Consider the following 11610-nt stretch of genomic DNA (forward strand, 5'->3'; position numbering starts at 1 on the left):
CCGGCCGCCTCCTGCGGCCCGCCGTGCAGATGGCTGTGCGCGGCGCCAGCACCTTGACGCCCTTCTCCATCCAGGCGATTCTCAACAAGAAGGAGGAGCGCGGCGGGCTGCCTGCGCCAGAAGGGCGCCCGGCGCCCGGGGGCACTGCCGCGCCAGTGGCTGTGGCGCCCGCTGCCTGCTGCTGGAGGCTCTTTGGGGAGAAGGACGCGGGCGTGTTGGGGGGCGCCGAGGACTCTCTGCTGGAGTCTCCGGCCGGAACCAGAACAGCGGCGGGACGGACCGCTGTGAGCCCCGGAGCCTGGGACTCGGACTCGCTCAGCGAGGAGAACGAGGGCGGGCGCCGCTGCGCCGACGCACCGGGGACCCGCGGGGCCGGCCGCGCCGAGGGAAGCCTGGGCCTCGGCCAGCCAGCCTGCGAGCTTCCCGCCACTAAAGACCTGGAGGAGGAAACCGCGGGCCGGAGCGACAGCGAGATGTCCGCCAGTGTTGCAGGTCGGCTGAGACTTCGCGGGCAAAGGGGACGTGCTGTGGGGATGGGTGAGGAGGGCACCCCGTCTCAAGTGGGTAGGGCGAGGAGGACCCCAGTCGTGGGCGAGCAATGTGTCAGAGGCACATGAGCTCGCCAAGCCCCGACTTCTGCGCGCTGCCCTCGGCTGCCCTAGCTCTTAGGGAGCGGAGCCCTCTACAGGCTGGGGCGCTTCGCGGACCCCTGCATCTTGGAGCAAGGCCCTGGACCACCTGAGACGAAATGTCTTAGATGGGAATGGGGAGAAAATCCACCCCTTAGCTGAGCAGGAGTGGAGGCGTCCTCTAAGTTGATCGCAAGTGTTTTCGGCCTTTGTGGGCCCCTGATCCTCCAAATCGGGTAGAGTAAGTGGCCCTGAGACCTTATTTGGTTCATTCCCGATACAGATAGAAGGGACACTCCCGAGCCCCCGAGCCGAGGCCCCAGGGTCCAGCGCCCGGCCTCAGGGATGAGTAATGAGGAACGCTTTCAAGTAGGTCTGAGGCTGAAGCTTTGGAAAGAGCGTTTTCAGACCCCGACCCCAGAAAGCAACGCTGGGCGGAGGATCCAAATTTGGGAGGTTACGGTGGCAACTGGCGAAACGCGCTGGGCTTTGGTTTAGGTCATCCTGGTGGCCGCCAGGAGAGGGGTCCCTTTGGCCTTCACTTGGCGCCACCTATGGTCCCAAAGAACCCTGGGCTCGTCCCTGGCAGGCACTGTGAACCGTAGGCCGCACTCTGGCCCCAAACACGAGCTAACGGAGATCAGAACGCTGGATGGCGGCGGGGAACTAGAGGATCTGCGGGTTAACATTGTCCAGATTGGGGCAGGGACTTGCAGATTCTGTCGCCCAGTCCTCCTGCTCAGAGGCAGAAAATGGATTGGGGCGGGGGCAAGTTACCGCAGCAGGCCTGTTTCTCTAGTCCTAGAATCAACCCCGGGGACTCTGTAGCAGCTCTGGCCCCACAAGTCGCCCCCGCATGTCCCGGCTACCACAGCCAGGGCGCGCGTGCCAACGCGAGTGGAGGGAGGCGGTTGATGCGCACAGTGAGGCCCAGCTCTTGAGTCCTTGCTGAGGGAAAACTTGCAAGATCCAGGACCTCGGGTTACAGCGGGAAGAAGCCTGGGGCCCAGAGAGGACAGGGGCTGGTCCTTGGCTGCAAAGCTTGGACACAGAGGCCAGTCACTCAGGATATGAGGGGAACTGAGTGGGCCGGGCCCTGACATTTGTCCGTCAGGGTGTCCTCCAGAGCCACCCCACCATTCCGGTCTTCTAGCACCCTGCCCAGATCCCCCACCACGCACTTGCGGTTTGGCCTCGAGCCTTCTGCGGAGCTGACTGTCCTGTTTCTTTTACCCACTCGCGTCTGCAGGTGACCGCAGCCCCCGGGCCGAGGACGACGGCATAGGCCCGGGAAGTGCACGCATGCCTGCGCTGTGTGGCGGCGGCGGGGGCGGCGGCAGCCAGGCGGGCTGCGCGGAGGAGGAGGAGGAGCCGGCGGCGCCCAAGCCGCGCAAGAAGCGCTCGCGGGCCGCCTTCTCGCACGCCCAGGTCTTCGAGCTGGAACGCCGCTTCAACCACCAGCGCTACCTGTCCGGGCCCGAGCGCGCAGACCTGGCCGCGTCGCTGAAGCTCACCGAGACGCAGGTGAAGATCTGGTTCCAGAACCGCCGCTACAAGACCAAGCGCCGGCAGATGGCCGCCGACCTGCTGGCCTCGGCGCCTGCGGCCAAGAAGGTGGCCGTGAAGGTGCTGGTGCGCGACGACCAGAGACAGTACCTGCCGGGGGAGGTGCTCCGGCCCCCCTCGCTGCTGCCGCTGCAGCCCTCCTACTACTACCCCTACTACTGCCTCCCCGGCTGGGCGCTGTCCACCTGCGCGGCCGCGGCGGGCACCCAGTGACCCGGCCTGGCGAGGCGCCGAAGGACCCCCACGCCCTCGCTCCGGACGGTCGCTGACGCCTGCGCAGGTCGTGCCCAGAATGGGATACCCTGCCAAAGGGGCAAAAAGGGACGCAAACCGAGCTCAGGCTGTGCGCCCTGGCCTGCCCAGCGGGGGCGTCTTTTCCTGATGGAGTGGACGGAGGCACTCTGCGGCCCGGACTTGGAAGGCCCTGGACACTATTTATTCCCACGACGACGTTGGATTTGGGTTGTGTCTGCCCGGGATGGCGTCCCCCAGAGCGGAGAGAACTCCCGGAGACCAGCCGCCGGAGTTTGCGGCCTGCCGGGAGCTTCGTGCGCTTGGCCACACTAGTTCATGGTATCCATGCTACCGATCTATGTGTATCTACATATCTATTTTTGGAAATTGCATTTGTAACGAAGGGGGTGCGGGTCCCTGACAGCCCGGAGGCAGCCTCTCAGGCCAGGGATTCATTTCAATCGTAAAGGCTTTGATATTAGAGCCAGGGACGCACTCCATTGGGTGTTGGGTTGTCAGGAAGAAAGCTTTTAAGCGCAGGGTGGGCCTGGGGCCTCCACATCTTTCCTCGCTGAGATCCAGCGCCAAGCCCAAGTGGCAGGCCTCTGGGAGCCCCTGCAAGCAAGAGAGAACCGAACCCTAGGGCCCTTTGCGTCCACCTTCTCTATTTCTTTTTCTTTTTTAAAAAGGAGATTGACTTGTAGCACTTTGCGGTTCTTTGTATTCAAATGACGGTTATTTTTGTATTCAATGTGAATATCCCGGGCCTGCCTTTCTCTGGCGTCCCCCTGACGTGCCCGCTCCCAGACCCTCTCAACTACCCCCTCCCAGGGTCGGGCGGGTGGTCCCACCCAGCTCCGCAGTCTCCTGCGTCCTGGGCGGTCCCCCATCCCATTCCACCTCTGTCCCCAAGACAGGTGAGTAGTCTACCTGTTGTATCAACCTTGCCGCTTCTCGCCTCCTGAAGGGCACTGTGCACTCAAGAGAGTATTAACTTTTAAAAGATTTGTGAAATTTGGAAGCTTTATGCGCTGTATTTTTTTTCTTTTAATTTATAAACTTTTAGTTTAACACATTCTGCTGGACCCTGTTTTCTCTGAGCTTTCTTTCTGACTGGGGGGGGGGGAGAATCAGAAATGCAGGCTGCAAACAGCAGGGGGGAGAAGGCTCATCACACACACACACACACACACACACACACACACACACACACATCTCAACCCTGGACCGAAGTCTCCAGGCCCCTCTCAGAGTCCACCGTGCTGTCCAATCCCCAGGAAAGGTTTAAACCCGCGCAACTCAGAGATTCCCGTGTTTGGGAACTTGTTTTGAGGCACGGTGATCCCACTTTGATTGCAAGTGATGGTTTGGGGGCCCAGGGACCGTCCAAAGCTGGGCCCACAGGCCATGTCCATCTCCACCTCCTCGAATCTTTTCTGTCCTTTTCTGCTTTCACTTTGACAAGCTTTTCTTTGCGAGCCCTTACATTTATCTCGTTCAGAGAGTGGGCCAGTCTCAACCTCTCCCTGGGTGCTGAAGCAGTTAGGGGCGCGCAGGGCTCCAAAAGCGTGCCTTCCGGGAGGGTCCCCTGTGCGCTGGCTTCTGTGAGCCGCACAGGGCTCCCTGAAGACCCCCCAGAGCGCTTCCACGTCAGCGGGGACAGGCCTGCTATCCTTTGACCTGGCCAGAAGCCCACACAGGGAGCGGGGTTGAACACGGCCAGGGTTATTTATGACCTTGTTTACAGGGGAGCACGCTGGGGTGGCTGCCGGGACCCCAGAATCGCAGACTCCCTGCGCTGACCAGCGCGCCTGTCCCCTCACGGGTGGCGCGCGCGGTGGAGAGTTAATGCCACATTGCAAACTCGGAGGCCCAGGGGACACGGAAGCCAAGCCTCTGACTTTAGTCAGAGCTCCCAAGCCACCCTGCGCTGCACCCGCCGCCGGGGTTCTGGGCCTTGGGCCTGGACACCCCAAAAGGCCGGGCCGCGCCTCCCTCCGCCCCAGGAACCCCGGGCTGCGGCGGAGCATGTGGACCCACAGGTTACAACCTGCTCCGGTTCCGGGGAACAGCGCAAGGCCCAGATCCTCGAGTCCGCAGCCCCTCGGCGCCCGGCCCACCATCTCCCAGCAGTTCCTGCAAGTAATTTCGTTTCTTTCGGAAATTTGTGAAATTTTTATTTCCATTTTTTTAGATTCATCATGAATACGTTTTCCTTGTTTAAAAAAAAAAAGAGAACGTTTTCGATAATGCGAGAATATTCTCCCTTCGTGTCTCCCCAGGGGCGCCACTACTGAGGGTTTCGCTTTGTGCTGGTTTCGGGTTTTGTTTCTTGGGGAGGAGGTGTGGGAACAGATTGTTGTTCTGCGTGGGAGAAGGGATAGATTTTTCTCTTTCTTCGAAAAGCTGTTGTTTGGGGCTGCAGAATTTTCCCTGCCCGCAAATTTGAGGGTGAGAGAATGGGAAAAGCTTTCTTCCAAGTAGAAAAAGAAAGCCTCTGGCCCCCAGATCCATAGTGGGACATTTTCTCCTGCCGTAGACCCTTCCCCTCTCCACCCCAGCAGTCCGGGGGCTGGTCCCTTCCAGGGTTCCTGCCTTCTCGGAGCTGGATTGAGACGCCTGCGGAAAATGACTCAAACGAATTCGGTACAATCTGGCTGGTGCCTCAAGCCTCAGCCCTGAGCGGGCCCCAGGGGTACCCCAGCCTCCTACAAAGTCCCACTGCGTTCCGGACCCAAGACCAGGAGCGGGCCCTTCTGGGCCTCTGGGCAGCAACAGCGCTTGCTTTGGGAGCCGGTATAGTTCCAAGTCTCAACTTCAGTCTGCATCTTCCTGGTTCTTATGAGGTGAGAATACATCTGTCCTGCTCCCTTTCAGGTCCTTTCTCCAGCGCTCCCTGCGCTGTGAGCCCCCGAGCGCTGTGCGCCCCTAGGCTTCCACTAGGTATGGCCACAGCCGCCTGAGCCCAGCCCAACTAGACTCTTCTTCCACACTCTCATCCTCCTCACAGCACCCGGTCTTTAGCCTGCAGTCTGACCACCCACTTTACAGATAGGTAAGTCAAGGCTGGACTTTGGGGGGAAAGGTTAAACTTGGTGCCACCAGGTCGATGCTGAACCCAAGATTTCAGACCCAACCCACGAATACTTTTCTGGGAAATGAGATGGGATCCGCTGCCCAATGTCGCATGCTGTGTGTATGTTAAGGGCGAGGGAGTGAGAATAGTTTGTGAGTGAGTGAGTGCCCTGCTGGCCTCAGGATGAGCAACATTTCACGGATTTTTCATTTCGTGTGGCTGACTCGGAGGCCCTCAGCCACTCTGTGGATATTCTGGAGTGAGCACAGGCTACATAGGGTGACTAGGGTTGTATTCCATTTCTGAACATAAGTGACTTTTGGGGGCCACAGGAAAGAAGCTGAGAGAACCTGGAGTTAGCTGCCTGATGCCTGGTACCGGAAAAGGAGGACGGGGTGTTTTCATTTTAGGTGATTTCTACATGAAGCCTCTCTGCCTATTATTATTAGTGACTTACTAGAACCGAGCCCAGGAACAGGAGCTAAAATATCCGGTGCAGACAAGGGTGGCTCCGGGCATCTCCTGTGGAAGGGACAAGTGCCCCTTCTTCCCCACTATGAAAGGAGCACACAAATATTTGTTTTGTTCATTGCGGACTCGTGGCGACTCTTGCACTACAAAAGTACAACTAACTGCTCCACAGAGTTTGTCTGACTATATTCTTGATGGAAGCAGGTGGCCAGGCCTTTCTTACACAGCACTAAGAAATAGATTTAGGCCCCAGCGGACAGATAGGAAAGTCAGCAGAGCCTGGCAGCTCTATACTGAACATCCTTTCAGAGACAGAGCATCCCCCAACCCTACAGACGTCCTGTGAAGAAGTAGCTGTGAGAATCCAACTCCTCACCTGACTACTGGTCTCAGTACCCAGTACTTAGGACCTGCCCAGGATTCAGTCAGTGTTGGAAATGGAGAAGTGGATTCTTGCCTCAAAAAGATTTCTGTCCACAAAGTTCAACTCGAGCTCCAAAAGGACGTGCCTCAGGACTGAAGGGACAATGACAGTGGTTGAGGACACAGAGAATTCCCCAGAACTTGGTTGGACCCACCAAGGAAATCCCAAGTTCCAGAGAAGATGAGCAATTGGAGCGTGGCCCCAGCACTCTAGCTTAGCGTTGCCCAGGCCTTCAACCCTACCCTGTCTAGGGACTGTACTGACGTGCAGGAGACAGGAACGACGACTGTGGACAGCAGCTGCAGGAGTGTAGGCACACAGGTCCTTGAATACTCACTGCAGTGCATAGCTGCTGCAGAAGCTACCAGCAACCGTTAAGGCCAGGTCAGCCGGAGCAGAAGTCCTTACTCTGAGAGTGGCGGGCAGAAGAGGTCAAACAAGATAAACACACAAGGATAAACTAACACAGTGACTGGGGCAATGGGGTCAGGTGTGTCAAAGTCAGTGAGGTTGGCTCAGGACAGGGCAGGGTTCAGAGCCGGTGTTCATATGAGGTGTAGTCAACTGGAGAGGGCACATAACAAGGATGGTAATAATAATTCATTTTCCCCAGCACATTATTCTTGAGGACTTCTGCATAGGGTCCTGCAGAGGCTGCTTGTAGACCTGCAAACATCACCTGTTCAATGTCATGGGCATTAAGAAGCCAAGCAGGTGGGTGGGTTCTTCTCAACGATGATGCCCAACCTCCTTAAATTGGCGCTGGAGTGCTTAGATCACGAAAATGTGGATGCGCTTTGAGAAGCACCACGTGTTCTGTAGGGAGCTGTGGTGATCTAGTGGCAAGACGCTGCACTGCAATACCGAAGGCCCTCGGTTCGAGTCCACCAGCTGCTCCGCAGACACTGCTCCGCAGACGACGGACGTCGGTTCTGACTCGATGGGACAGAATAACACGTGTAGCTGAACGAGCTTGTCACTCCTGGTGCCACTGCTACTGTGAACCAGCTGGCCTGGATACCTTGACACTGAGCTTCAGATTCTTATGGGAGTTCTCTGGAGCCTCAGAGGTGCAGAGTAACCCCTCTATCAGGTCTGAGTCTCCTCAAAGACATTTTTAAGATGAACAAGTGCCAAAATGGGGTTGGGGGGGGGAAAATGTGTTATATTACAGACGGTTACATCATCTAATAAACTAGGGATTTTTTCTTAAATCACACACAGAGGTTATTCAACATAAATTGGGCTGTTAATTAGGGATCGTTTCAGCATTTGTAAAAGAAGATTTGAGTCCAAGTGTCCAGCTCTAGGCAGAGGCCTGATATCAGCGGGGCCCAGGTTTTAAAAATTGGATTATGGAATCCTTTAACTTCTCAGAGTATATCTGAAGCTTTCTACCTGTTAAAAAGGGAAGGTCCAAAGTTTGAATTTGGGGCATCTCGATGATGTGAGCTCCCCTCGCACCCTCCGGGACACTGGCGGTTACTGTGTTTAGCTTTAACCCAGGCAGGAAACATTGCAAGATCACGCACGGCCTTTGTGCACCCTCAGCTCAGGGTTCCTCCGGGCGGCAGCGAATACCACTCCTCAGTTTAGAAAGTCAAGTTCAAAGGGAACACCAATAGTTGGGAAAGCCAGAATAGACAGGGATAACCTTTCCTGGAGTCCGGCCAACGCGCTCCTTAGCGTGAACGGTTCCTTGATGGCATTTGTGAGCAAGCGGACCTTGCTTGCTGAACTCTCTGGGTTCAAGGCCTCTCTCCGTTCACCCTCACTCGCGGCCAACAGCGCCGGCCGTGCCCCTCCGCGCCCGTGCGAGCACCCCGGGTACGGCCTTGCGGTTTGCGCGCCCTCGGAGCCGAGCGGGCCACGTCTCAGTGCCGACCGTGCGCGGTGTGGCGAGCGCCCGTAGCCACGGGAACCGCTTCTGCGATCGCTCAAGGCGTGAGGTCGGGCGCAGGAGCCGCGCGCGCTAGGGCGCTTCTGGGTGAGTTCTTCCCGGCTGCGCGCCGCTTCCCTTCCCGCCGCCGCCTCGGGCCTCCGGGGCCTGGAGTGCGCCCTCTGGGGCTACGGAAGTTCGGGGACTAGCGGTGGGGTAAGTCCCCCTCCTTAACCTTTCCAGCACAAGATGGCATGGGGTGAATGGGCCCTAATGAGGCTGCCGCCGGGCCTCCAGCCGGCCCCCACCGCGCAGCTGTGCCAATGACTTGGTGACCTTAAAACTTCTATTTAAAATCGGGTGTGAGCTTCTCCTTCAGGCTCCTAGGTGAGGTCGGGATCGTAGTCCCTTCCTGAATGAGGCAAAGGACAACACTTTTCGGTTTCAAATGATCAATCAAGCTCTTCGCGAGCGCTTGTGGGGTGTGGGGTTTTTTCTAAGGATTTGAGTCGCTCGCTCGGAATAGCTGCTCTGCAGTCCTCTCCCAGAAGGGCATTGTCTGCAGGCCTTTTCGTCTCGTCGCGAGCCCTGGGTGGTCAATTCATTTGGAAAGCTCTTCTTTGCCTGGGCCGCGGCTTCTCCCCTTCTCCCCACCCACCGCGCCCCGAGGGGGAGGGGCGCAAGGAGACCCGAGGCTACTCGGCCCGTGCGGCTCCCCAAGGTCTCCCGGCCCGGGATTGAAAAGCGCATTGAGGAAAAGAAAACAATTAAAGACACAAGTGCGTTTTGCCCCTGGACCGCCCGGAAGCGAGGGTGGGAGATTTCTATAAAACCAGAGCCAGTAAAGCCACTCCTTTTAATAAGCTTATTAACGTTTTTGAATGGCTCCCCTTGTGCGCGCCAAGGCCTCCCTGGGCGGCGCAGCCCCGCGGTGCCGCCGGCTGGTTCGCGCCCCCGACACCCACGAGCACACCCGCCCGCGGGGAAGCGGGCCAGGGGCGCACAGAGCGAGGCCCAGCGAGGGCGCTTGGCAGGGGCCTGCAGTGACCAGACGGGAGCCTGGGGTCCCCCAGAGCCTCCAGCTTCACGGGTCTGTGGCCACTGGACATTTCAGGGCTGCGCGAGGTTAGAGCAGGTTGGAAAGCTCGAGGATCCCAGGTTGTGACCTCTTCTGCCCTCACTGGGTGGCTGTGGCGTAGAAGGCCCGCCACCTTCCCTCGCTCCATTGAGTGCCACTCTTCCCTCTCTGGGGTTTTCTGGAAAGGGTATCAATACAACTGACCGGCCTGCAACAAGTAACAAACCCTGAGCACGTGAGGGGTGCGTTTCAAACGCGAGCTGGCGCAGCAGTACCAGGCGCAGAGGTGGCACTGGGGTGACCTCCAGAAAGCCCTCTGGCCAGGAGGAGTCCCCGAATGCTGCTCTTGGCTTCTCCTTCCCAGGGAGCTGAAAGTCGCGGCCTTGACCTCCCGACTGTGAGACAGGAAGCTGGACAGACACACATCCACTCACCGAGATGAGATGGCCCGGCATTGCGGCACTGCGTAGGGCGTGGGAGGGGAGGAAGGAGAAGAGAGAAGGGGGACTGAAGGGGGAACATTAAGACATCGTGGTAGTTCAGGATGGCCCCTGGAGGTCTCGCGCTGCCCTCTCCCCCCATTCATCCCTTTCCCCAGTGGTCATCCTAAATCCCTTGTGAGTCGTGGCCCCAGGGCCCAGCTCTTCTCATTACCCGCAGTGATGCCCTGCAGTGGCGCTGTCTGGAAAGATCCGCTGGGCGTTTGCTTCTGTGGAAACTCGACAGGCCCATTGGGATTGGAAGGACTCACAAATAAGGCCCAGGATCCTTCCTTGTCCCATCTGCACTCCGCCAGCCCCACTGAGCGCGTGGCCCAGCTCCGGATCTGGTCCCCAGGGTAAAGACCCCAATGAGTGCCAGACGTGTCTCCAGGTCCAGCTGCCCGCGCCTCCTACCCCTCTTTGTGTTCCTGATTCTCCCTGGCGCCCTGGTGCCCTGGCAGTAGACTTGGCTGCCAGCAGACCCCTCAAAACGTCCTATTATCTTAGATTTGACTACTAAAGTGTAAGTTAGCACCCCCTGGCAAGCTAAGGGCTGGATAAAACCAAACAAAGATCCTGGGGTGGCGGTGGGGAACACTGCTTTCGGTTTTATACTAGAAGGTAATTTGATTTAGAAATTGAAGAGAAACTGCGGCGTGGAGTGAGCCTGGGCTAAGTGGGGATACCCTTGTGACAGAGAGCAGGGGCCGAGGCAGCTACTCACTAACCCCCCTCCCCTCCCCTCCCCTCGGGGAGGAAAAGAGGGAGAGTGCAGGGCTGGGACAGCGACCTGGACCTTTGTTGAAAATGGTTCCGCTGCGCTGCTCGCTGCAGCATCCCAGGCGCAGGGCGTGGTACATAGCAAACACTGCTAAATTTGAGGTGTTTTCTGTTTAGAAAGGAATTCTCCTCACCAGTTTGGGTTGCACAGGAGACCACTGAGCCCATGGAACCCTGTGATTCATTTACTGCCGCCTGTCCCTTGCTCATCACACAGCTATAAATCCTAGAGTCCCTGAAGCAGGACACCCAGGAATCAGTCTCCTGTTCTTGATGAAGCTCCAGGCCTGAAGGGAGTAAAAACTTAATTCTGAAAAATCGCAGAGTACCAAACCCGGGGCTGGGGTCAGAGCCTTGCTATTTCATTGGCAGCAAATTCTGTGTTGCCACTGAGTTGGAACTCAGTCCTAGCTGACCCTCCGCTGGACTTCTGAGACATAAACTACACAGCAGGGCTTCGCCCATCTTTCTCACGTAGTGGATTCAGTCCTTCCGAGATGTTCAGCCTTTGACATGGCAGCGCACCCCTCTACCTACTGCCCACCAGAGCTCCCAACACGGGCCGCCCAAGACCTGCTTGCTGGAAGAGCGTCTCTGTCTGCTACCCTGGCGCAGTCCTCCAGCTCCCGCTCCCCGTCACCGTGCTTTCCTTCTCAGGTGCTTCTGGGCGGGTTTCTCCTTTCCAAGTGTGTTGTCCCTCCCCAAGGAACAGCCTGTCCTAGCAGCAGGCCCAGACTACGTGAGAGGAAGCTTCACTATCCTTGCCTTCAAGAAGCACTCTGGCTGCGCCTTCTCCAAGACACATCTGCTTGTCCTTTGAGCAGTCTGTGGGATATTCGGTACTCTTCTCCGTTACCACAGCTCAAAGCCATCCATTCTTTTTCTGTCATTCTTACTCATTCCTTGTGCTCATTTAATTTAGGTGGGTTTTGTTGTTGTTGTTGTTGTTGGGTTTTGTTTTTTACATCAAGCAGGTGATGTGCCTATGTCT

The 11610-nt window shown here is 57.5% G+C and overlaps 1 protein-coding gene across 1 annotated transcript; it reads left to right on the forward strand.

Moving 5' to 3' along the window:
• The first annotated feature begins 6 nt into the window (after positions 1-6).
• Positions 7-2438, forward strand: NKX3-2 (NK3 homeobox 2). The gene is made up of 2 exons (XM_006884522.1): positions 7-492; positions 1879-2438. The coding sequence occupies exons 1-2, from the start codon at positions 30-32 to the stop codon at positions 2406-2408; spliced, it is 993 nt and encodes a 330-aa protein (XP_006884584.1). The 5' UTR covers positions 7-29; the 3' UTR covers positions 2409-2438.
• Positions 2439-11610: the final 9172 nt, after the last annotated feature.

This window comes from Elephantulus edwardii, unplaced genomic scaffold (assembly GCF_000299155.1).
Source record: "Elephantulus edwardii isolate Elephantulus edwardi_28Jun2011 unplaced genomic scaffold, EleEdw1.0 scaffold00035, whole genome shotgun sequence".
NCBI classification, from domain to species: Eukaryota; Metazoa; Chordata; class Mammalia; order Macroscelidea; family Macroscelididae; genus Elephantulus; species Elephantulus edwardii.

What these genes read in the sequence shown, in the direction of transcription:
- NKX3-2 (XM_006884522.1), top strand. Translation starts at nt 30, where the DNA reads ATGGCTGTGCGCGGCGCCAGCACCTTGACGCCCTTCTCCATCCAGGCG. An exon ending in GATGTCCGCCAGTGTTGCAG is followed by an intron (nt 493 to 1,878) that starts GTCGGCTGAGAC and finishes TCGCGTCTGCAG; the next exon opens with GTGACCGCAGCCCCCGGGCC.